Source organism: Pseudoliparis swirei, chromosome 18 (genome assembly GCF_029220125.1).
Source record: "Pseudoliparis swirei isolate HS2019 ecotype Mariana Trench chromosome 18, NWPU_hadal_v1, whole genome shotgun sequence".
In the NCBI taxonomy this organism is placed as follows: Eukaryota; Metazoa; Chordata; class Actinopteri; order Perciformes; family Liparidae; genus Pseudoliparis; species Pseudoliparis swirei.
In genome coordinates, this window is record NC_079405.1 from 17,064,638 (window position 1) to 17,091,473 (window position 26,836).

The window sequence follows — 26,836 nt, forward strand, 5'->3', positions numbered from 1 at the left end:
GCATGCTCTGATCTTGATTGCTGCGAGCTTGTACGACTGTGTAGACTAGCACAACTATTGTGCAACAGTCTATGATGTATGAATTCACAGTGCTCAAGTGCATTAATAGTATCTGTATGTAAGTTGACATGTGTCCAGTTGTTCACTTCATAACATGTTCTATCAATTTCATGTGCTGAAGTTGTAACATGGCTATGTATATATCAAGTTCATGAACATTAAGTTCAACTGATAGTCATTTGCTTAAGTATATACTTATAACTGACTCATGGTTCAATGTAACTTTTATGATTGATATCATGCTAAACTTCTTGAATTTCTTTACTATAGTCTTTGCATTATGCTACTGCAGAGTAGAAACTTTATGCTTCGAATAGAGCTTGTGTAAGCATAGACTATGCTCTGAGCTAATCTAATGCAATCGACGAGAATGAAGATATGTAGATTCCTTAATGACACATCACTTGATTGACTATGACTTCAGTGCATTAGACTGAATGAGACAGTATTGACTACATTCGTGTAAACAGGATAATCATGTAAGTTATGTGTTAGAGTGACTGAATTAGTACAAGATTAGTTATGCATGACATTTAGTACATTTTAGCAGAGATTTGGATGCAGATATTTATGAGTTTATTATTTAAGCTAGTTCTAGAGTATGTTTACTAATTGATAATTTTCTACAAATCATTGTCATTAAAACTCAAGTGTTTATATGATATATTTAGAAATGCCATGCAGTTCATTACTGTACAATGTGCTGATTTGAGCTCCAATGAGTCTATTCATAGATTCATTTAGATAGCATCTACTTACATATGACTTCTTCCATGTAGACGAGCTTAGTTCTGTAGACGTAATAACTGACACTAGAGTCTGACACCAGACCCAAGCATGATCGATCTGTGAAACTGATGACGTACTCCACGTTTTCCGATCCATGTGTACGATTTTGACCAACTGTATATTCATGACATTTAGTGACCCCCCGGAGTGGAACAAACAAATAGAGTAAGTACACATCCATACTTCTCCTCAGCATTCCTATCCACGAGGTGTGTGCCTTTCAACGTTTTACTCTCTTCTCTCTTTGTTTTCCAGGTACACCTTCACTGGTATCTATACGTTTGAGTCACTCACAAAGATTGTTGCCCGAGGCTTCGCTATAGATGGGTTCACCTTTCTCAGAGACCCATGGAACTGGCTGGATTTCATGGTCATCTCAATGGCGTAAGTATTTTAACTCATAATTGTGAACAATAAAAGCCTTATTTTTTTTGTATGCAGTAGTTGAAAGCCACATGACAACTATGGCCAAACGTAAATTAGAAAAGACACAAAAAAGTTGATTTTAACTTTTTTTTTAAATATTCATTTTAGCATTCGGATAGAATTAAGTTGTTTGAAGTGATTTCTAGAGATACTAGTTTCAACAAAACAAGTGTAACTAATCACATGAATGATAATGACTTTCCATTCAGGTGTGCTGGCTCACTGGTATGGCTTATGAGACATATCAGTGGAAGTATTCATGATTTAGCATCGATTATTGAGCATTATTCGTTATTGGTAACACCTGTTTTTTTTTACTTTTATGAAATTAATGTTTTCTGTCAGAAAATTCATTTTCAGGTGCAAAAAGTTTAGATATACATTTGAGTATTTATTAGAATTTGATCATTATTTTACAGATTATGTCATTGCACAGGTATTATCACATGTTCATCAGCATTTGTTTTTGCAGCCTGCTGGAGTTTTTTAAATAAACAACATAGTGATATGTGTATTAAAGATGGACGAAGAGCATTCTCATATCTAAAAGCTGCAGTGGGCAACTTGAAAAATCTGCATACAGCAACAAACACATTGTAGTAGATTTGCTTAAAGCAACACTATGTAACATTTGTACCTTAAAATAACAGCTTGAAAAAAATTGTGCCGCTACAATGACTTTTAAAGCAACACTATGTAACATTTGTACCTTAAAATAACAGCTTGAAAAAAATTGTGCCGCTACAATGACTTTTAATATGACGATTTGCGTCTCCGCTATTGCCATCGGGGGTCTGTGGGGAAATAACTCCGCGATGTAAGATTCTGGAGCCGCCCGCTCCATCCGGCGGATGTACTCGACCTGCTTTCTGGCAGTGATTATGCAATGTCATAAAGTGCCACTCCACGCTCGCAGCTCCAGTATAAGGGTAGCTTTTTATGTAGCTTTTTGGTGTTGTCAACAATATTGTATTCGATCACACGTCTACATTTGCAGTCCCCAAAACAAAAGTAAATGACTGCCACGCCACACCCCCCAAAAAGCTGCAAACAGCTGACCGACCAGGCGGAAACATGGCGAGGCGCGTTCAATCCCGCTTACTTCACCCTAGTCCGGTAGGTGCTGGGCCCAGTTCACAGTGTTCCTGCAGTCTTCTATTAGTGATTCCGCCCACAGGTATGAATCCAAAATAGAAACAGTCGCGGATTGCTGCCGTTCTGAGTCCGCCGCCTGTCAGCGCCTCCAAACAAAAAAAACTTAAGGCCACCTCCCTCGTCACCTTTTATAACCCGTGACACGTACAAATAATAACAATAATAATAATAATATTATAATACAGGACAACACATGATCCCAACTCAATACAAGTGTATGCGAGGCTGCATCTATCGTAACTGGGTATTTACGACACTGAAGTAAACGTTAAATACCTAAAAACCTGAAGGGAGCGCTAAAAGGGAAAAACTACATAGTGGGGCTTTAACTGATCAGGTAATTAAGACTTTGGAAATTTAGCAGGGTCTGAAAACCCTCTCCAGACATTTTGATGTGTGTGTTTTTAATAATTTGTGATGTAAGATGAATTTGACTTAATAATTAAAAATAGGTTCTAAAGACAATTGCCCACAGCACCTGAAATCCACATTAGTCCATCATAGAACGTTTATATTGCTTATTAAAATTTGATGTAACAATCCATTATTTATTTACTCTGTTTGGGATGGCTGCTGAATAATTTTATCTGATCCACCTTGCAGGTATATAACAGAGTTTGTAAACCTAGGCAATGTGTCAGCTCTGCGTACGTTCAGGGTTCTGAGGGCTTTGAAAACAATTTCAGTTATCCCAGGTAAGACAGTCCAGGTGTTTGTGTTTGCGGGTGGGCGAGTCACGGGGTTGATGTTAGGTGTGGTTTTGTTTCAGTCCCTCTCCTCTCCTCTTCCTCCTTCGTTCTCTTCCCACTGGTCGGACAGGCGTTCTCTTTCTCCCCGTGGTGTCCCCTCCTGGTCTTCGATGGTAGTGCTGGTGTCGTGCTCTTGCGCGTACATGCGTGTGTGTTGTTATCGTGTGTGTTGTGTGTCATGGGGTTCTGTTCTGTGTGTCATCCTACCTTGTTACAGATATATAACAGAGTTTGTGGACCTTGGGAATGTCTCGGCGCTGAGAACGTTCAGGGTTCTCCGAGCATTGAAAACAATTTCTGTCATTCCAGGTGAGACTCCCATTTAAACACTAAGGCTGAGCCTACTTTATTTATATCCTGTCTATATTTCAATTAATTTGTTTTTTTTTCTTTAAAAAAGAAAAGAGGATGCTTTAGAATTTCTTCATTTATTTATTATTATTTTGTTTTTTTTATGACAATCAAAAATGGTAGCAATACATTTTTGATAGGCTTAGCAGTCTACTGGCAGTCTTATGGGCTCACGTGTCCCATACGGACAGCCGAGATTATGCAGCACATCAGGATATGCAAGATCGACCCCACGTTAAAGAGAAAAGAATGGCCAAAACAAAGTGATACAATGGGGATACAATTAAGATTAGTTCCAAGGACACTTTTAGTATGGTATTATGATGGGGTTATAAATAATAAACTTATTTATAATAAGTAGTTTAAATCTGTCATTCTAAAACTATTCGTGTGCAGTTTAAATTCACACAGTGATCCAAATTCTCAGAGTCTATGACCTTCTTGTTTCTAAAGACTTTTTGATTCCCTAAGACTGCCAAGCCTAATTTGACAACACGTCAACGCTGCATGAAGCTTTGAGACACATGCTTTTACGAGTTTGGCTTTAAGGGGCTTTTGTTTTGGATTTTATCTTTCGTTTCAAAGACTTATTTCAGGCTTCAGAATTATATTTTTTTCAGAAGATCTTTGTCCATCCTGGGAGTTAAACGGAAGCATAAATAATGAATGAATATCATAAATAAGCAACATTCTGTAAATATGTCAGATTCCACACAGAGTATACTTTTCTGGCGAACACACAGTACAACAAGTTTACATTTACTTAGACATCCGATCAAAAACAATAAGGCACTATGAAGTTACTGTATCTCAGCACACACACACACACACACACACACACACACACACACACACAGATGCTCTGGGTTACACCAGCCTGAGGGCCCAGCGCTGCGATGGTGGGAGAACGAGACGCCCGGGATGGGAACGGTTCTTCAGTTAAGGCAAGGTCACCATCACGGTTTACAGACAGGTGATGCTGACACCGAGTCAATTACTTCAGCCTTGGCGTTTAAATGACCTGCATGCCACCTCTCATTGCCTCTCCCTCCCCCCCAGCCACCAACTCTTCCTCGCCTGTCCTTTCTTCCTCCTCTTCACTTCCTGCTTCTTTGACTGAGCTTGGTTCTGTGCGCCGTTTGTGGTGCGGCTGTGTGCAGTTGAATTGTTGGATGCAGTATAATAATTAACTGCAGCTGGTCAGGAATGTTCTCACAGATGGACACAATGAGTGAAGGGAAAAAAGATTATCCCATGGTACAATTTCTCTTCTTCAGATGGATTTTAAATTAAGTTGCACTCTTAGAAATAAAGCTTCCAAAAGGGTTCCTTCTGTACGGCTGGAGTCCTACCTGAACCGAAGAACCCTTTTTTGAAGGAAGGGGTTTGAAGGGTTCTTTGAAAGACTAAGGGTTAATTTAAGAACCATTTTTAACCAAAGAACCCTTTTTGGAAGAAAGAGTTCTCCATAAACTGATGCAGTTATGGGTATTAAAGATCCTCTCAGCCCACATTGTTGTGGGTTGAGCTGGCCAATATAAGCCTCGGCTTAAATGGAAGCCATGGTTCCGGGAAAGAAATCTCTCCGCGATATAACAAGGAATTTTATATGAGGGTTCTCAGTAGAATCCTCTGAGTGGGTTGTAGCAGAAATGATAAATTCATAAACTTTATACGTGAGATTCATTACTTTCTAATGCTACTTTAGAAGGTGGAACACTTCTGGATAGACCCTCCAGAGAGGCTTCTGGGTGGAAGTATTACACCACTGAAGGGTTCTCTGTTGAACTTTTCTATGTGGTTTCAGGGTGACACCTCTCACTGAGGGTTTTATGTACAACCCTTTATTTGGGGTTCACAGTAGAACCCTCTGAAATGGTTCCAGGTGCAAACTTTATAAATGTTTCTGCTGGGAACCAAAAAGGTTTTCTTATGAGGACAAGTTTTAGAACCCGTTTTGGTTCTAGTTATCAGCTTTATTTCTAAGAGTGTAGTGCTGTCGGTTCTTCCACAATGGAAAAGCTTTTATATCGAAATATTTTCTCTCATGAAGTAGGTACTGAAAACATGTGAAATGAAGGTGTGTCTTTCTGATGGGAACATCCTATCCAGCTGTAGTGTGTGTTGTGTTGTTGTGTGTTTTATGGAGAACAAACTGAATGTGACATCTATACCTGTGGTTCAACTTGAATGCATCTTGAATCATAGTGAAATCAGTGTGCTCTTATTACATATTCGATAATCATGTCTTTGATTGTATTGAATGCTTCTAGAATGATCTCTTTGTAAACCATATAGCTAGAAATCTGCTTTTAAGACACATATTTGAAATCGAGAGACTCACAACTGAGGTGATAGCAAGCTGCAAGCTATGGTTTGGATAACGTTTTGTAGCGAGTGTGAAAGCAGAATCTATGCACAGCATTTACCCCAGCTACTTTTTATAGTAGTTAAAATTATAAAGTATGGTTCTTCTAAAATACATTGCTCAGACATTTGCAGTTTTGATAGTGGTGTAGGTACACGTGCTTTGTATTTTCTAAAGCCTCTGTAAAAATGGCTTTAAATCCTAACTTTTTCTCTATAACATTAAATAATCATGACTTAATACGTTATAATCCAATTTAAGGCAATATATCATGCTACTTATGTTCTTACTTGTATTTTGGATTTCTGCTAAAACATGTTAACATGCTTTAATGTTAACATTAACAGAAAACAAGAACATTACTCAGGTTGGGGGCGATACATAGTAATGAGCCTTCATGGAGACATAGGAAAAAGAAAATGCATCAACTTTATTTGAATTCACAGTGAGATTCATTACTTAATGAACTCTAATGCCACACACGTTGCTTACATTCTATCTCACTGTTTATTAAGACGTTGAAACAGAAGACATCGATTTACATGATATGGGATTATTCTCTTTATCTGAAATAAGTAGTACTCATGATAAGTAATGGTTGCCTGAAGCCCTCAGATGAACAAGAAAAGGATCAAGTGAGAGAATTAGCACAGGAAGCAAGTCGAGGTTTCTCCTCCCAAGAGATGTGGAGATGCAGGACAACATCTTCTGTCTTTGAGCTGCAGAGTTCTGTCCGCAGACATTATGTTAATTCCCTTAGTTACTACCATATCAAGAGCTATACCTACTTATCACAGTTGAACAATACATGTATTAATCTCAACATACTCCACACCAACTCACATCTACGTAGTTACCTTGACCATTCTACTTACTATTATTATTATTTTTTTGTGCATATCAGTAAAAAAAGAAGAGTACATTAATACCCACAACGACAACATGGCCAGCTAATAATTTGATAATTTAATTCAGAGAGGAACATTGAGATTTCTATCTAGGCAGGAATGACAAGATGGACATCAACACACTCTTATTTATTTATAATTTATACATAATGTATTATTTATTCGCTAAAGGAATGCACATGACAAACTGAGACAATTCCTGGTGTTGAGGATTGGCAACGTGGGTGTAGCTGCTTGAGAAAAATTGTAATGCTTGCCAAGTTTAGATTTATACAACAATACAAAATTAGATATAAGTTACCTAACTTTACTTTTTCTGTGCTTGACTTGAGTCAGCTCTGAACTGCAGCTATAGAACCTTATGCTCTCCTGTAGCTGCCAAAATTTTTTATTATGTCTATCTTTGTGTTTATGTGTGTCTGTATGTGTTTGAATTTGGGTGCTTGTGTGTGTGTGTGTGTCTGTGAGTTTGTCTGTTTTCATGTTTGTGCATACATGCATATGTGTGTGTGTGTGTGTGTGTGTGTTTATTGTATATTAATTGACAGGCCTGAAGACCATTGTGGGTGCTCTGATCCAGTCTGTGAAGAAGCTGTCGGATGTGATGATCCTGACCGTCTTCTGTCTCAGCGTCTTTGCTCTGATTGGACTGCAGCTCTTTATGGGGAACCTGCGGCAGAAGTGTGTAATCTGGCCAATCAACATAACTGAACTGTACCCGGCTAATGGCAGCAAGATATTTGAATGGAGCGAGTACATCATGAATGACCGTGAGTGATTGCCTTGACACTTGATTAAACTAGTGCACATGATTCATTAAAGGGACTAGATCAGGGGTGCTCACACTTTCAGCATGCGAGCTACTTATTATGTGACCAAGTCAAGGCGATCGACCGACGGGGGTGCGGTAAGTGTGCTCACCTAGTGGGTGGAAAGGACTTACTTTTCTTTTTCTCGTCCCGCCGCGTCCGCGCCGATGCGGTGTCGGGAGCCGCGGGCACGAGACGGCGGGCAGAGACGGGGCATACGGCAAATAACACAGACACACATGGCTGCTGAAATGACATGCTGCTGCTGTGACAGGGGGTGGGGGGTTTTAATGGCCAATGATCTTTTTAATCTGCACATGCGTATCGACTGGCGCGACGCCGCGATGCGATCGACCGGATCGACGATCGAACCGCAGTCGCACCCCTGGACTAGATAGAAAGTCTATGCATCCTGGTATTTTGAGAAATTCTGCTCAAAGTAACACATATTTTCCCCTAGTGGCTAACACAAGTGACTGTTTTTTGCTGTGTTTTTTATAGTTAATTTCTACATCATCCCTGGTCAGATTGATGCTCTACTATGTGGAAACAGTAGTGACTCAGGGTAAGTTATTCTGTCTGCCTCCAAATGTATACTTGAGTGTCTCCCATTTGTTCTATTGTTCTTTCACACATCTTGTGATGTACTTGGACACATCAGTGATGTAATCAGGCATGCGCGCCCCCTCAATCATCTCATTTCGGCCTGATTGATCTTTCGGACCACATTAGCTTTTACAAACTTTACAGTACACGGAAACATTTTCAATAGCATTCAACCAATAAATTGGGGTTAATGATACAAACAAAATTATTATGAGGGCCACTATTTAGGAACAAAATACTTTTACAATTTACAAAATAAATAATATGAGTTCATATACTCAAATACACATCCAAATATATATATATATATAATATAAATCATCATTCTTATTTAGTTGTGAGGTCAAATGCTCTTTAAATATATATAACTAATAGTTTTTTGTGTTACATCTGAGCATGTCAGAGTGACACTATCGTACTCCGAGCGGTGAACATATAAACATGCCTACACAAGGAAACAGCAACAAATCACACGTGTGTCGGCTGTAGCTCATGGGGAGAGTGGTCAATCCGTAACCACAAGGTGCCCGGTTTGATCCCTGCTCTCCCCATCCTTGCATGTCGAAGTGTCCTTGAGCAAGTCACTGAACCCCCAGTTACTTCCCGGGCTGAAGATCTTCTCCACTGTGGGATCAATAAAGTGTACATTATTATTATTATTATTATTAGTAGTAGTATTGTTATATTATATTTACAACAATGTCACGCCCATTTTCATGGTGCTGTTGATGATGATGCTTAAGTGGCACATTCCCTTCACTTGTTGTTAAGATACAATTTTGTATTTCTTTCAGACGATGTCCGGAGGGCTTTACTTGTATGAAAGCTGGGAAGAACCCCAACTACGGTTACACCAGCTTTGACAGCTTCGGATGGGCTTTCCTCACTCTCTTTCGCCTCATGACCCAAGACTTCTGGGAAAATCTATACATGCTGGTAAAGGAGTGTTTTCTAAATTATTCTCTCCCCTTTGTTCCAAAATGGTGTAATGTGTATGTAGAACCCTTAAGAATTTAGACAGTAGAAATATGTAATATATCATGTAACCTTATACCCGGATTATTTGCTTTTTACAAATTATATTTTTAAATACAATCTGCCATGGTGGCAGGTTACCTTCTACCTGCCACAGCCAGTATTGATCCTATATGCTAACTTCATTCCCTACATAAAGTTTGGACCCTAGCTGTTTTTGATGCCTATATTAAATAATTTATAGTTATACCAAGATAAGTAAAAACACCCACTACAGTACTTACAATTTAGCTGACTTCCTCACAAATATATAGACATCATCATCATTCTAATATCTAGATGAATCAGCAAAGGTGCCTCTCAGCAGTTAGTTTTTATTTTTAGTTGAATGACCTTTAGAACTGTCATGATCTCAAAGGTATTCTTTAAGAGATCATAAACCAGTATTACTTCTTTGCCTTCTTTAGTCCTCTCACTTGTGATGCTCTTTGGGACACACACATGTACAACATATAAAACAAACGCTCAATTCAATTCAGTTTATTTGTATAGCCCATTTTCACAAATTGGGCTCAGATATCTGTAATGTTAAACTGCACTACCATGACATTGTATGAACATTTATTTCCTCCTCCACCAGACCTCCACCTTTGCAGCCATAATAGATTAGGCCAGTCATTGTATTTTTTCGTGCGTGTTTGAAACTGTGAATACTGCCGCTCTACGGCTTTTTTCTTGTCTGGAGGTTTTTGGAGAAAGCCAGAATATATAGAAGCACTGGCAAGGCGGACTCAACACACACAGACGGTATACGTACCGTACCTTCGATAAGAAAGCCCTCCTGTAAAGAATGAATGGATATCAGACAACTGTTTTAGTAACATGCACTCCATTTCTATCTTAGCAGTAGAACAATGTTTGTTTAAAAACATGATTTAGTTTTTCTCAATCACTCTCAATATCACGATCTGTTTGTGTTTGTCTTTCAGACTCTGCGAGCTGCAGGGAAGACTTACATGATATTTTTTGTGCTGGTCATCTTTGTGGGCTCCTTCTACCTGGTGAATCTGATCTTGGCTGTGGTGGCTATGGCTTATGAGGAGCAGAACCAGGCCACTATTGAGGAGGCGGAGCAGAAAGAGGCGGAATTCAAGGCCATGCTGGAGCAGCTCAAAAGGCAGCAAGAAGAAACACAGGTTGGTCTCAGCCTCTCTCACACATGTACACCTTCGCCTGTTTCATAGTTTAGGGTTATCATGTGTCTTTATTTTGTTTCAGGCTGCTGCCATGGCAACTTCTGCAGGCACGGTGTCGGAGGTTGCGTTAGAGGATGAAGGAGGAGGGCACTTGTCCCGCAGTTCCTCCGAGGTCTCCAAACTGAGCTCCAAGAGTGCCAAGGAGCGGCGAAATCGCAAGAAGAAATGGCGTCAGAAAGAGCAGGAGAAAGAGAAGGGAGACAGCGAGAAGGTTGTCAAGTCTGAGTCAGACGATGGAAGCAAGAAAAGCACCATTCGTTTCCCGGGAAGCCGGCTGGGGAGGAAGACATCCATTATGAACCAGGTGAAGTTGGCAAAGAAAGGAATACAGTAGATGCTGTTTGATTTAGCTTGAGCAGAAACACCTGCCAATGTTTAAAACCTATTATTCGAGGGGTTAAAGAAACAATAAGGTTTCGGCCTTTCAACCGTACCTTCCCTACGTGACCCAGCTGAGGTAGGTCAGGCCGAGAAGGAAAGTTAGATTCGTCCTCCACATGGCTCTCCTCTCTTGAGCCACAGCCATCTTGATGCTTCGGTGGTATTGCTGATGGCTTTTCTTCGCCTCCCTCTCTTGATGTGTCGTATGTTGTGAGGTCTGCATCTAACTTCATAAGGTAGACCTGGCTCTACAACCATCTTGCCTGCACTTTCTGACAAGTTCCTCGCACTTTGCAAGTTTCCTCTTCAAGGCCTTGTCCGAGCGACCTTCCCAAGGGACTGTCTGCTCCAGCAAGATGATTTGTTTGATCGGTCTGACCTGAAAACGATATCTGGTTTCAGAGTGATTCTGTTGGAACGTCAGCTGCCTCTCCAGGTCTGCAAACAACTTCCAGTCAGGGTCAACATTAATGTTTTTTCATTATTTGTTTTAAAAGTGAAAAAATACTAGTTTTCATTGTAATGAATGCTTTTTCTGGAGAATCAAATAGGACAACCTTTGAAACAAAACCAAACAGCACTATATTATTAGGAGGGAACAACACAACTGTCTGTAGTCCAGATCAAAACATCCTCATAGCCTGCATTGGGCTGCAAATGTGTTCTGTTATTTCATTTATGCTTAAACGAGGAGAAAATAACCGTAATTGTTTGTCTTATGTATCATGGTCAGTTTATTGGTTAAATTGTGTGATATTCCCATTAGCAATAGATTCTTCAGGAAAATTGCATTAATGACAGGAAAAGACAAAACATGTATGAAATATTTTGTAACACTAAAGCCAGTAATCTGTTTGGCGTGCCTTTATCCTTTTACTCTCTCTCTCTCTGTCCTCTGGTTTATTTCTAGTTATGTCTGTGCTCCACTTGCCCTCTTCACCTTGTTTGTTCTTTTTATTTACCCATTGCATTACTCTTGCTGTTTTTAATAACTCCTTAACTTTCCCCCTTTGCATCTGTTTCTCCCTCTTCAGTCACTACTCAGCATCCCAGGCTCTCCCTTCATGTCGCGCCACAACAGCCGCAGCAGCATCTTCAGCTTCAAAGGCCGTTCCAAGGACATGGGCTCAGAGAACGAGTTTGCAGACGATGAGCACAGTACGGTAGAGGAGAGCGAAGACCGCCGAGGCTCACTGTTCATCCCTTACCGCCGCAACAGCTACAGTGGCTACAGCCAAGGCTCATCACGCATCCACCCACTGGCACCCCACTCTGGAGGGAAGAGGAACAGCACAGTGGACTGCAATGGCGTGGTGTCTCTCATCGGCCCTGGGCCCGGGAGACGGCTTCTGCCTGAGGTGAAAATAGATAAGGCAGCCAGTGATGACAGTGTAAGGACGTCCCATGGGACACCAATACGGTTTAGGCATGATGGTGGTGGCCCTGGTCTCTGCAGCTTCACAACCTCTTCCCCTTGGCTCGAAGTAGATCCCCTTCCCTCCCCTGAATAATTCGATTCCGTCATATTATTTCATCTTACACTGACATTTACACTTCCACCCTGATCTAATGGTCTTTTTCCACTGCTTCTTTTTGAAACAGCTTTAGAAGGCACTAACCAACTGAAAAAGTATCCGCGAACTCTCTGCCTGACCAGCATCATGAAGATCATTTCATTGTTTAATATCTACAAATAATGGAATATGATATTTGTGGACATTCCCCTTACGATTCTTTCCATATATTGTCGTTTATATAAAATAAAACCTGCAGAACTTTTTACAGGTTAAAAAAAACTCCCTACTTTTACTTCTTTGGTTTGAGGGGCTTTCCACTTCCAGGCCCAGGTTTTCTTTTTTTATATCTCAACTTTTAGCGATCCATCTGTATCTTTCTGTCTTTTTCTTTCACTCTCTTTCCTTTTCGTCCTCATTTAGCCTCTGCTCTTGAGCCACTGGATGGTGGAAGAACAAATCTGAAACTTTTTTCAAAACAATATTTCTCCTCATTCTAGCTAGCATGGTCGATCCCTCTTTTATTCTCAACCACTCTACCTGCTTTTACCTTAGTACCTTTCTTAAAATGTAGCATGGAGTCGCGGCAAATGATGTCTTGAATTCCCCTCCGTTCTTGACATGCATGTCATTGCATGCAGTTTAATGTTACTTACTTAAGGGTTGTAGCAATGCTATGCACAGTAAAATACAGAGGGTCCAGAAACTTTACCATACATTATCAAAAGATAGTTCAATCATGGCTACTTACTACAATAAAAATATATAAATGGAAAACATATATTTTAAATACCGAGTTTCAATAAAGTATTTGTTCTCGGTAATTGTAAATTATGGCAATTATTTGAGAATTGACAGTATACATTTGAAGTTTGTTGACTATATGTTGCAGGAAATGCTTAAATTCAACAAATTAGGTATTTTGGGGGAATAATTCATTTCAATTCAGTTTATTTGGTATAGCTCAGAATCACAAATTGCAAATTGGCCTCGAAGGGCTTTACAATCTTTACACATAATTCAGTATAGAATATATTTAATGATCTGATGTGAAAATCTGCATTCATTATTTTAGGTTTTTCATGTTACCTATGACATCATTCATCATTTAGATAGCTTAAGAGCATGACTTTTAATATGTGATGTTTGTAGGTATGCATTCATGTGAGTACTATCTCTGACTGACATTGTGTCTTTCTCTGAGTACAGACTACCGACGTGGAGATTAAGAAGAAGCACTCTGGCTCGCTCATGGTTTCTGTGGATCAGCTCAACTGCTCGTTCAAAGGAAAGGACCGAGCCAATAGTCAGATGAGCGTAGTCACCAACACACTCTTAGAGGGTACAGACGTTTGCTTTCCCCTTTTTTACCAACAAATTATCTGTATGATTGAGATTAATCCAATGAGCCTTACATTTACACCTGTAATATGTGTTCTTGTTATACATATGAATGCTGTTGTCATTTAGCTGGTTAGTTTTTCTCATCAGTTTGGGTTTCTTTGTTCTCCTTCCTGCAGAGTTGGAGGATTCTCAGAGGAGCTGTCCTCCCTTTTGGTACAAGTTTGCCAACACCTTTCTCATCTGGGAGTGTTTTCCCATGTGGCTGAAGATCAAACACATAGTCTACTTGATTGTCATGGATCCATTTGTTGACCTGGCCATCACCATCTGTATTGTCCTCAACACCCTCTTCATGGCCATGGAGCACTACCCCATGACTGAACACTTTCAGGAGGTTCTGTCTGTTGGTAACCTGGTGAGAAACTGCAGTCTTTATTTTTTTCTTTCTTGTATAACTGGCATTTGTAACTGTTTAGGCCTGTATGAACCTCATCCCTCTCAGAAGTTACAGAATCATAGCAGGTTTGCCCCACCCACCTGACCCAACCTCAAACCAATACATCAATGCGTCCTCTTGTATGTGCACTTAAGTATACACAAACGCACAGTGTATAAAGGATTCTGATGGGGTCTCATTAAAGATTTAGTTCCATTTTATGTAGCCAGCCAGCCTGCTCCCCAAACTCTCATCACACACTCTCAGGTCACTCTCCTGCTTTCGTTGCATCCTGCTTACCTCAACTCTACTGACCTCTGTCTAACTCTCTCTCCCTATTTCAGAAACACACACACACACAAACAAAATATTTTGCCACTAATCTTTGCAGGACTGGTTTGGCAGTGTACATATTAACCAGATGTACAGCAGTCATTTTGATTTGTTTGTGTCCTGGCCTTGCTGTCAGATATCACCGTAGCACAGCTGTTTGTGTAGCACAATTGGCACAGTGTCAGTACAGGAAATGAGGTCATAGGGATTGGCATGCTGTCAGGAGTGAAACAGGAACTGAAGTCAGAGGAATGCGTGTGACGGCTCATGGTGCAGTATGAATCATTTGGTGTTCTCTGCAGCACTGATTGTGCACATGATAAGCTGTTTGGTGGACGATCTGTGACCGGCTAAAATACGACAGCTCCATACAAGTTCTGCTGGAACATGGGGCCACTGTGCTATGACCTTGCCCTAACAGAGGAGTCCTTAAATCCCAATATTTTTTTGTTAGCAGTACAACAAGTAAAATCCAATGTAAGAAAGACATTTTTTAATGTTTGCCATTTTTGCATTATTGTTTGGACTTTTTACAGTAATATAGAAGATTTAAGAATTTATGTCAAAATTTCAATTTGACAGTCAGTCCAATGAAACGAAACTGCATCATTCAATACTGCTACTGTTACTTTCTTGAAACCAGTGTATCTTCAATAATAACGTCATGCTACACTAGCAGGTGTAACTAAAAAGTCAAACAAATAAAGCACTCATAAATCCTACTGAAATTGGGATTTCCAATGAACATTCAAGATTCATGGCTCACCGTGTACACACCCTTATCCTTCGGCTTCACCATGAAATATATCACAACATTTCACGGAATCCCAAATTTATAGAGTGGTTGTGATACATCCCATTTTTTTCAAGAAGAAAAAGCATAAACTTGATATGCTATTCTGTGTGGGTTTACAGGTTTTCACAGGCATCTTTGCTGCTGAAATGCTTGCCAAGCTGGTTGCCATGGATCCGTATTACTACTTCCAGGAAAACTGGAACATCTTTGATGGCTTCATTGTGACTTTGAGCTTAGTGGAGCTATTGTTGGCTGATGTGGAAGGTCTGTCAGTGCTCAGGTCATTCCGATTGGTGAGTGGAAGAAAGTAGGGACAGGGATATAAGCATTTATTTACTTCTTATGGTCCTCATGTAGAGTCTAAAAAGATTGGTTATTAATGTATGCATCTTCTAACTTTCACATTTCAACATAATGCAGATGTATCTTGACTCATCAAATTTCTCTCTTTAATGCTCCAAATCAAGGCTGTGTTTAAGCCTTGAAATAACTTCTCAAACAAGCTAACAATCATTGCATTGTGTACAACTGTAAAACCTCTCAATGTCACATAGCATCCATGTGCTGTACATTTGCTTCACATGGTCTTTTAAAATTTAATTTAATAACACAAGTTTGTTCATATCCAACCCTTTTCCGATCATTGTCCAGACATCAATAACTGTGGAATAATCATATGTCCTGTTCTTCTTGTAGCTAAGAGTCTTCAAACTCGCCAAATCGTGGCCCACACTCAATATGCTGATCAAGATCATTGGAAACTCAGTGGGAGCTCTGGGTAATCTGACTCTGGTGTTGGCCATCATCGTCTTCATCTTTGCCGTGGTGGGCATGCAGCTGTTTGGCAAAAACTACAAGGACTGTGTGTGCAAGATCGCCCAGACCTGTAAACTGCCCCGCTGGCACATGCATGACTTCTTCCACTCCTTCCTGATCGTCTTCCGCGTGTTGTGTGGGGAATGGATTGAGACTATGTGGGACTGTATGGAGGTGTCTGGACAACCCATGTGCCTCACCGTCTTCTTGATGGTCATGGTCATTGGAAACCTGGTGGTAAGCAAAGACAAAGACAACATTGTGCAGATGCTATTGTATGAGAGTAGCCCGCTCTAGTGTCCCAGTTGTTAACCATCCATTTACTTTAAGTGCATGGCTTCCATCTTTTGTGGTGTTTGTTTCTAAGGTGCTGAACCTGTTTCTGGCCTTGTTGCTGAGCTCGTTCAGTGCAGACAATCTTGCTGCCACAGATGATGATGGTGAGCCCAACAACCTCCAGCTTGCGATGGTCCGCATTAAGACAGGAGTTGCCTGGTTTAAGGTTACAATGGCAAGAGTGCTCAAGAAGGTACCACTTAATCAAACACCTATATGCATGACTCATCGTTGGTTGTTTTACTATATCTGATGTTTCATGAATATTTGTTTTATTCAGAGTTCTATGAAATTATTCTTCTTTTTTAGTAACCTTTTGTTGTTTTGTTCTATTTTCTTCCTCTGGCAAGCCTGACGAGGATGAAGAGAAGCCTTTGGATGACATGTACGAGAAGAAGCTTAACTGCATTGCAAATCACACAGACATCAACCGTGAGCTGGACTATGCTAAAAATGGCAATGGCACCACCAGTGGCATTGGGAGCAGTGTGGGAAAGTACATGATTGATGAGGACTACATGTCCTTCATTCACAACCCCAACCTGACTGTCTGTGTTCCTATCGCTGTTGGTGAGTCGGACTTTGAAAACCTTAACACGGAAGACTTCAGCAGTGAATCGGATGTGGAGAACAGTAAATATGTAAGTAGGAAGGACTGGTGAGAGTATGACAATGGATATTGATTGTTTATTGCTTAAGAGTTTGATGATTGTTTGAGCTAATAATTGCTTGAAGGAGGGAGATGAGATATTCCTTGTATTTCACAAGTTATTTACCAGTTTAGAAATGTAGTTTCTAAATTTGGATCTTAACATTTTCTAAAAAAATACCACTATAGTTATGTTTACCAAAAAGGTGACTTAATCATGTAATATACAGTGATGTAATTATTTGTTTAGATTTAAGCCCATGTGGCGTCTTTTGATCCATTAAGCAGAACTGGTCTGAGCTGCCATACTGTAGTCATTTAGTTTACTTGACATTTCAGAACATCCATTTAGACATAAGAGCTGTAACACTGAGCCTGAGTGCTGACCCTCCAGACAGACAGAGACAAAGTCCTGACGAGACGACAGACAGTGAAACATACTGTCTACTGTATAATATGAAGGCTTAGCCAGAGCCAAAGCGTGTACAGAAGTCTGCTGCCTGGGTCACCTTGACCTGGTTTGTCGTAGGAAGAAAAGATATAATGTAGCAGCATCACTACTGTACCTGCTCCAGGTCCATATTCCACAGGGCTCACCTCAACCAACCACACAACAATCCTCCCTGCACCACAGACAGCCATGCAGTACACTGCAGGGAGTAGACACAGACAGCGCTGCTAACAGCCAACCAGAAAAGCAGAGATCCATCTGGCTGGGTGATGGAGAGAAACAGAAAAGAGGAGCCGAAGAGAGTGTGAATGGAGTCCTTTGCTGACGACTTAAGATTATAAAGTGCAGTATCATTATCTAGGGAATTGAATTGGCTGCATGTGTTTGTGTTTCGTGTATTGCAATAAGTCTGCTTTTATGCTGGTGTTTCACTCGTTCACCCTGCCTCACCTTGACCTGTCGGTATGCCATGATTTATTGGTACAGGTGAATTTCATCGTCATTGTTTTTTAAATTTTTTTTAATGAGAATTTCTTACAATACAACTCTATAATTCATATTCAGAGCAATCTTTAGTTGAACACATTAAGAAATCACTAATATGCATTGAAAAGATCTACTTGGTATAAATTGCACATTCTATTTGTATTTTTTTATCACAACAGATTTTAAATTCTATTGTTTGACTCATACACACATTGAACAACGTTTAATCCTTTCATCACAAATAAATGAATACTTCATCCCAGAGGAATCTATATTTATGTATGTATAACTATGACCATCATTACCAGTGCAATCAATCACTGGTCAAGTTTAATTACTTCTTCCGGCTGTGGCAGAGGGAGACCTCCACTACATGGCTACAACCAGTGGCGGCTGGTGAATTTATTTTGGGGGGGGGGGGCGCAGTTGGGCGACGCGGTTTAAATAGCACTCAACAATGAGAAGAAAAGAGGTTTTGAGTAGAATATTGTAAAAAACAAAGCTTTATTTCAAGAAAACACCGTGCTCAACACTGTCCAATAACAATTATCAACACACTGTAACTTTGGGCATGAGAGGTTCAGAGCAGCTTTAAGGAACATTGGGCTGGGTTTCAGAGGTTTGCAAAATAAAAGAGTTTCACCCTCACATGAAAGAGGTTCAGAGCAGAATAGAGTCAGAAAGAGATCACATGTTACATTGGGTGACAGAGCAGACCCACTACTGTAAAGACAAGTAGCCTCCTCTCTTTAAAGTTGGCAAACTTCTCCATAACTCTCTGGTTAAAGTCAATCATGTCTGTAACCAGCCTGTTTCCATTATTCTTGAGGGAATGTGTCTGTTTTTCAGAACTTCTTCGTTGTGTTTTCGATGCCAGTTCGGTCTCCTTCTGCTGCTCTGCTCTGCAAACAGGGTTAGCTTCATGCTGTTAGCGAGTTAGCTCCATGCTCTTAGCTAGATAACTGCGGCAAGATTCGTGCTTTACACTTGTCTGAAGCTCTTTAGATCCCTCACCCTGTTGTAGTCCAGAGAGTTTCAGTCCCAAGACTTTGGAACAACAGACAGGGGAAACTAAACAGCGCATTACTCACTGAGCCTCCAGCTGACCAGCTCCGTTAGCAACCTGCTCCCGTAGCTCCGTGGAGCTCTCTGGCTGAGGGAACGATACTGGTCTCTGATCTGCCGAATAGTCCAATCACGTGAAATAATAAAACGATGTCATTGGCCAGAGCGCACATTTTTGCGCCCCAAGATTCACGTTTCATCCGCCAATGAGAAGCCGTCCTTGCCGAAACGACTGTGAAATGTTTGCTCTCTGCTGCACACATACGTTTGGCCGGTGCCCCGAAAATGGGGCGGGGCTTCTCTCCGTGAGGATGAGTGGCGATATATTATATTTTTTCACATTAACTTAAGTGGTTGTTGACAGGCTGTTGGTCTCCCACACACATTTAGCGCGTCAACACGGTATATTTACTATTTAAATGATTTGGCATATTTGTTTTTTGACAGGATGTTTTTTTTGTTGTTGTTTTTTTTCATCTCAAAATTTTAAGAGGGGCGGCGCCCTAGCGTCCTCTATGGACGCACCGCCACTGGCTACAACATGTATACCTCTAGCAATACATCATGACATGCATATAAATACCCAAAGGGGCATTCATTTAATGACTGTACTGGCATTGGGCCATGTCCAGGTGCATTCAGCCTGTAATATTTAGAGAGAAAATCATAGGTTTAACTGATCTCTTTGGTCCTCTGTTGGTCCTAGCTTGATGACACCAGTTCGTCTGAGGGCAGCACAATAGACATCAAGCCTGATGTGGCGGAGGTTGCAGTGGTGGAGGTAGTGGAGGAGTATGTCGACCCAGCAGCCTGGTGGACAGATGGTAGGTGGTGTTTATTATCTGAGTTTGTTGTAAAAAAACAAACAATGAACAGACAAGAATAATGATTAAGATTGTACACATTGATTGATGCCATTGTGACACATTTAGTCTTGTGTCCTTGGTAGTATAATGCATCCGTCTCTTCTGTTTATATTAGTTGTGTTTATATCTGTCCTACAGAGTGTGTGGCCAAATACCCATGCTGTGATGTTCCCATCACTCACGGCTGGGGGAAATACTGGTGGTTCTTGAGGAAGACCTGCTACCTGATTGTGGAGCACAACTGGTTTGAAACCGTCATCATCTTCATGATCCTGCTCAGCAGTGGAGCCCTGGTAGGAGCACACATGCACACGGGTGTTTATATTTTTGTATAGACTCATACACATTATAATTTCACTACTAGTGCTTCTAATTATTATTATGAAGCACATATCGAAAGAAAGTTCCGAAGTACTTTTAAAAAGTATGATACATTTAGCAGATAACGTATCGAAACCAAATCCACAGGATAAATGAAACACGATCGTGGCCTTAATTTATAGAAAGTGAGCCTCATATGGATGTGCGCAAGAAATATTATCTCCTGCTTTCTTCTGCTGCAACTGCTCTTGATATGATTGTTGCTAATGGACAGCAAAGTGCTGTAATGCACCAACCTTTCAACCAGCAGAATCCAGCTTAGGTTTGCAGCTTTCTGTAGGGCTAAGGCCTGTGGCCAAATCAAAACACTTATGTGGTGAAGAATGGATACAGGCAACAGAGAATGGAAGAGCTGTGGGAATGATCAGTCGAGTTTGAATAGATGAACATGTACTTTTCCTTAATTATGTAATCAACTCTTTCTGTGAAAAGGTAAACACAGTTTATAAACTGCTTTTGATAAAGATGCCATTTAATTGGTCATTCCATTTTTTAACAAAACACTGTAAGGTGTGGCAGTTGGTTACACAGTTTACTCATTTGCAACAACATGTGTCAATGCTGAAAAGGCTTGTGTCCATGTGATGACTCTGTGCTGCTCTCCAGGCTTTTGAAGATGTTTACATTGAACAGAGGAAGACAATCAAGATCATTCTGGAGTATGCTGATCGGGTTTTCACCTATATCTTCATCCTGGAGATGTTGCTGAAATGGGTGGCCTACGGCTTTGTCAAGTACTTCACTAATGCCTGGTGTTGGTTAGACTTCTTCATTGTGGATGTAAGTACACTTGCAAACCATTTAGTTATATCCTTAACTCGTAGTGCAACAAAACTATTTAGTATTGGTATTGAGTTGGTATGGTTTACATCCGTGTTCACAGAAAAAGTGGGAATATAATATGATATTACTGGTGAATTGATAAGAGAGCTATGTTTTCCTTACAGCATTTCATGTCATGTTTCATAGTCTACCATTTCTAGGGTGCTGCTTCACATTTTGGAACCCATAAAAGGAAAACAGCAGCCATCACACAATAATATATATAGGTCTTAGTAGATTTCAGAGCTCCTGTCTAGCTCTGGACTGCTGGGTCATTCATTGTTTTCCCAACTGACACTTACTATTGAGCACATAGGGGTTGTCCTTGTCTGTTATTTGTGTGTGAAGTGTCTCTCCCTTGAATTTTTCTCTTTGTCTATCTTTGAAAAAGGAAAATACACATTACATGCTTTGCTTAAAGGCCACATGGAATAGGGTCCTTGATTCCTTAAATTACAGCCAGATCGACCTTGGCAAGCTAAGCAAATTGTAGAAAATCATGGTACGGTTACCAATCAAGTGTGATGCTCATTATATACAGCTGCTGACATAAAGCTCAATTTAGACAGTCGAACTTTAAGGATTTGTGTAATTTGTAAAACTAAACTGTGACAACTGCAGTTGCAGGAACTGAACTGCATTTGGATTGACAGCATGATTGATCTTCCCACAAGCATCTGGTTGTGGGAGGTATTAGCTGTGTTGTCAGCTTCGCCCTGTTCTGTCTGGCTGTGCCTTTAATGTGATGCATTTCCTGTTGAAACAGGAAGTTAAGGTGGGACAGCACAAGTTAAATGTAAAAGTAAGCCATGGGAATGAAAGTTGGTGAGCACCAGGGCAGGATGTTATGTCCATAGTGCACAATGAGTACAATATTCTAGAAAGTAAAACTTTTCCCGAAACTTAAAGGCATTATTTTATGGTGTCTTTGAATGTTGTGGTATCGTCATAGACTAAAGGAAGACTAGGCATATGGAAAAATGGTTTAAGTCAGAATTCCTAAGTAATTGTGCCATAATTTATAGTATACTCAAATTATGTCACCATGCAAAAAAGTAAAGAGTAGTGAATAAGTGATAGTCGCTACCGTGCATCGTGCAATGTGTGAACAGTTTTTTGACATTTTCGTACAGTTTTGAAAACTGGTGAACAATTTCAAAAACAACCTCTTTTTTTTTCTTATAATTCATATTGTTTCCTCATAACATTAATTTTAATCTGAGAACTCATTTTTTTTCTTGTTGCACTAATCCTCTTGCATGTATTTGATGATATGATTTATGTTGTGCTAAGTCATATATCTGTTGGTAAGTCATCCATTATCCCTAGACCACCAATGTTCCATTTTCCTTGACTGTAGGGCGCCAGTCTGTCCGTGATTCAATATTAACATTCTTTGTCACATGATGAGGATGCACTAATGAATATTATGCTTCCTGATGGTTTCCTGAACATGTCTTTTGCTCTGTACCAATACCCACACTTGTGGAATTTAGGAGTTACCAAGTGCCTACTTGTGTGATGTGTTTCCTGTGACTCCTACAGTACCACAGTACCCGTTAAGACCACAAGCGAGGGAGTTTATCAGAGCTCACCGGGACACGCTTGATGAAAGAAGACATCCTGTGGCTTTCACTAATACATAGCTTAATTAAGCTCAGGTGGTTGTGTGTTTATGTAATTTCCACATGATGAACAAATTCAGATGACAGTAAAACAACTCACAGGAGTTCATAAAAGAGACATTTTATTGTTAATGCTTTATGTCTGATAACATTTTTAAATTTCTCCAAACAAATTTTGACTAAAGGGTAATAGTCTATTTAATACTTATACCTACAATGTCAATGATTCAACATTATTGTATTAGTCTCTATATGAAGAATATAGTGGTCGTTCTTGATGAGCAGTGATAAACCCTTGAGTTTCTCCCATAATTGTGTTTGGACATGAAAATGTCCAGCATGTTACAAACTTCTATTTTTTTGTGTCTGCTGATTGTTGCCTGTCCTAAAACATTCTTAAAGGCACATTATTGCTAGAAACTGGGCTGGTATTGCACAGTAAACCATGCTGAATTGTGGGGTGAACTGGCTCTAAGTGGAAAGAGTGCATCAAGTGTGTGTTTTCACACAAAGGACAGAATTGCTCACGACCACTGAGGGGGCACTGAAGAAATTACTTCGTAAAATCCAGTAGTTAGTAAGAGATTGTGTTATTGACTTTGCGGCCCGATGGTGGCAGCACAACAGGAAAGCTCATGACACAGAATATTTATCCTTTTGGGTGTGTGAATGTGCTCAGTAAATGTAATCACAACTACTGTCCGGTTGAGTTTTGTCTTGGTTGAGAGTAAGTGTCAATTGTGGCTTGCTAGAAGCAATAGAGGAGGGGTTCTTAAGGCCTGATGATCACCTTCACAACTATTTAAGAAAAATAAAAAATAACCGGGCTTGGTAAAATGATCAAGCTTGGTTTGAAAAAAAAAAAAAAAAAAAGGCCATAAAGTAACCTTCAACCTGTGTGAGATGACTTCTCTCTTCTGAAATATAAATGCAGACAGGATCTTATCTTAGATTTATTGTAAGCCTAATCAGGTTCTCCATGTTATGCAGTTGCATGCAGTTGACACCCTTTCTTCATTCTCCAATAGAAAACCTCAAACATGCAGGAATCTCAATGTATTCTACAGTTAATTGGCCCGTGTGTTGTGCAGATATCTTACCCTGACTTTCCATCTCTACCCTGATATTGACCTGTCCTCTCTCTCACAGCAGGTGCCTATAACTGTGTCTCTCTTTAAATTAAGAGAGACATTGTGCAGCTGTCGAGAGGGACTGAGGGGTCGGTGTTTGAGGGTCTAGGGTAAGGTTTGTGTGCTGTGTTGGGACTTGTACTTTCACAGGTTATCCTCTCTCTTCTAACCCTGAAAGTTGTCCTGCGTTTTCTCTCCCCCTCTCTAAGTAAGATGCTCTCTGCTGTGGAAACTGTACTGTTTTGTACTGTGTACTGTGTGTATATTATTGTGTCACATTGATTTAGTGTTTGTGACTACATCTCTCCTCTAATTTTTCCCTTTGTTTGACTCTTTATCTTCTCTCCCTCTCACTGTGTCAACCACAAGTTTCTTTCCAGGTGTGCTTACTGTGCTGTTAAGCTGGCTATCAAGCCAGACTGGCTTGCCAAACTAAACCAAACACAAACATAAGCAAGCAAAGACATAAAAAAAGAAAAAAGGAAACTTGGGTCATGTACACTTTATTGACCTCTGTCTATTGTAGTAACCCCTGTTTAACAATATGTAGATACATATACTTACACATATGACAATACTATATGTACTTATATATATCTAGATATAACCATTCAGCCATCTTTACAGTATATATAGGGCCCACCTTTCTCTCTATATCCCCTCTAACTATGTGGGTCCTCTCTTCCTTTCCCTTTGTCTCCCCTCTCCTTCTGTCCCTATCTGTGTAGGTGTCTATAGTCAGCCTTGTAGCTAATGCGTTGGGCTACTCCGATCTAGGCCCGATTAAATCACTCAGGACACTGAGGGCCTTGAGACCCCTCAGGGCCCTGTCACGTTTTGAAGGGATGAGGGTAAGACTTCAGATACCAGGCAGCTGGTCCTTCTGCATGCCGGTTAAATAAAAGCATCAATGCATGCTTGAGATGGCACAACAGAATTTTTTTTAAATGTCGCTAAAGGGAAATTTTTCTAGTTAAAAGCTTTTATTAATTAGAAGCTTTTTGCATGGATGCAGATAATCTCAGATGGTCACAATACATCTGGCTTGATTTATCATATTTCATTTCATATTTTATTAATTTAGTACTATTGTATGGCAATTTGCAGTGATTTATCCACTGATAATATGAATAAAATACCAAAAAAATAAATCTGTCCCGTATTTTATGAAGCACGAGACCATTACAGGGATTATAACCTAAATGATGCAACACGTTATGGTAGTTACTCCGCTCTGACGTGTTCAGTACCAGCTGAGAGAACAACTTCAGGTTGGCATGAACCATCCCACAAAACCGAGCTGCTGGACATGGTTAATGAAGACTGATGTTATCCAATCAGAGCAATCCTGTCAACGTGTTTCTATGCCACAAAGCTCAGTTATCATGTGATAGACAAACACATTGATATCTACATCTGTAATATGGTCAATTAAGCAGTGAGTGCTTGTTTATTTGATAGTTGTACAGTCTGCACACATTTGATTAATCCTTGACAACTTGTAAAGTTTCCACGTCAACTATTTGGATACCACCCCTAGAGGATTTCTGTATTGAGCTTTGTCTGAGAAAGACATACTTTCTTTCTACTGTGATAGTTAAGTTTTTCTGATCAATATTTTAATGGGTGATTGATTGGATCAGCCTATGGTTGTTGCTGGGCAGAAAAAAGCAATTGTTTTAGTTCCCAAGCTCAGCTCCTTCTGACTGTTGCGCTGCCTCAAGTGTCCTGTTATCTGATCTTATCACAGTTTGGCTTTGGCATTGTGACACTGGAAGATCGACAAACTTCTGGTTGCATCCCCCCCTCCCCCTCCCCATCCCCTATCCTCTCGCCATCCTTGCTCACCGCTCCTCAGTGAATGTCATTATCCTGATTTACATCACATCATTTTGCAGTAGCTATATTGACTGATCATATTAATGCTTTGTCCTTATTATTAGGCAAACAAAACCGACAGTTTTGAAATTTGATGTTTATTAAGGTGTATTTGGATTTTTATTACAATGGCACCATCCATGTTTGGAAATGCACATTCATATGCTGTCCTCCGCAAGCTTATAGCTTTCTTACACACACTGCTACCAGTGCAGAATAGTTTATAAAAGCATATGCACAGTCATGGTTTGGTGATACTCAGCAAAATATTTTTTTGTTTTTTGTTGAATAAATTTTTTAAACTTATCAGCAGGTGCACTATTAGTCATGTTAGCTCTGCAGAGCTAACTTAGAAAACATACCCATTGTCTGCAGTCAGTTGTTGACATGCTGGAACACACACACACACACATATATATATATATATTTATATTCATTGTCGTGTCACGGGCTGTCCCTAGGGCCGGCTAGGGTGGGGCAGTGCAGGAGAGCTGAAAAAATAGGCACAATCGGGAGGTTTAAAAAGGGGGAAGGTTTATTGTTGCCTGCCATATAAAACTCAGGTGATTCATTTAAACCAAAATCAAAAAAAGTCCATCAATCAATATAAAGCGTCCGGAGGAGAAAGTGGTTCCTTAAGCAAAAAAAATTAACAAAGCAAAGTCCAGGATACAGGGTCCTCCTTTCCTCCTCACGGATGTCCTTTTCCATACTGCTTGTCCTACTCCAGGTGCGCTGCTTTATGTCTTTTATCAAGCTTCCCAGCCCTGCCTCAATTAGATGCATTAAGCACCTGCAGCTGGGTGAGTGATGAGGCAGCCTGGGAGATGGAGTGTCGGCAACGGCGGCCATTTTGTGGTGTGGCCGCTGGTCCTGAGTGGGAATGTAGCGCCCCTCCACTACCTGTCCCCTTGTGGTTCCACAATAAATATATATCTATATATTTATATAGGTACAATATTTGAACATAAAGAATAATACATTTTAGGGATGTAACAATATATTGTTGCACAATACATTGTGATATAAAAATGGATATTTAATATAAATGGTGAGATATAACTAAATGCTTGAA

General features: G+C 40.1%; 1 protein-coding gene across 2 annotated transcripts in view; it reads left to right on the forward strand.

The window, feature by feature from the left end:
- The first annotated feature begins 948 nt into the window (after window positions 1-948).
- The window catches only part of LOC130208061 (sodium channel protein type 8 subunit alpha-like), a 33,251-nt gene continuing 7,363 nt past the window's right edge, over window positions 949-26,836 (forward strand). The window contains exons 1-19 of one of the 2 annotated variants that reach the window (XM_056436948.1): window positions 949-1,014; window positions 1,105-1,233; window positions 3,397-3,488; window positions 7,355-7,576; window positions 8,117-8,180; window positions 9,016-9,157; window positions 10,186-10,392; window positions 10,475-10,756; window positions 11,868-12,191; window positions 13,557-13,689; window positions 13,868-14,106; window positions 15,376-15,549; window positions 15,953-16,309; window positions 16,440-16,601; window positions 16,759-17,049; window positions 19,766-19,883; window positions 20,064-20,218; window positions 20,913-21,086; window positions 24,612-24,734. In XM_056436948.1, coding sequence (XP_056292923.1) covers window positions 974-1,014; window positions 1,105-1,233; window positions 3,397-3,488; window positions 7,355-7,576; window positions 8,117-8,180; window positions 9,016-9,157; window positions 10,186-10,392; window positions 10,475-10,756; window positions 11,868-12,191; window positions 13,557-13,689; window positions 13,868-14,106; window positions 15,376-15,549; window positions 15,953-16,309; window positions 16,440-16,601; window positions 16,759-17,049; window positions 19,766-19,883; window positions 20,064-20,218; window positions 20,913-21,086; window positions 24,612-24,734 — 3,429 coding nt within the window. In that variant the 5' untranslated portion in view covers window positions 949-973. Of the gene's footprint in view, window positions 1,015-1,104; window positions 1,234-3,396; window positions 3,489-7,354; window positions 7,577-8,116; window positions 8,181-9,015; window positions 9,158-10,185; window positions 10,393-10,474; window positions 10,757-11,867; window positions 12,225-13,556; window positions 13,690-13,867; window positions 14,107-15,375; window positions 15,550-15,952; window positions 16,310-16,439; window positions 16,602-16,758; window positions 17,050-19,765; window positions 19,884-20,063; window positions 20,219-20,912; window positions 21,087-24,611; window positions 24,735-26,836 lie in introns of those variants that run through there. The other variant, XM_056436947.1, reaches the window with a different exon arrangement.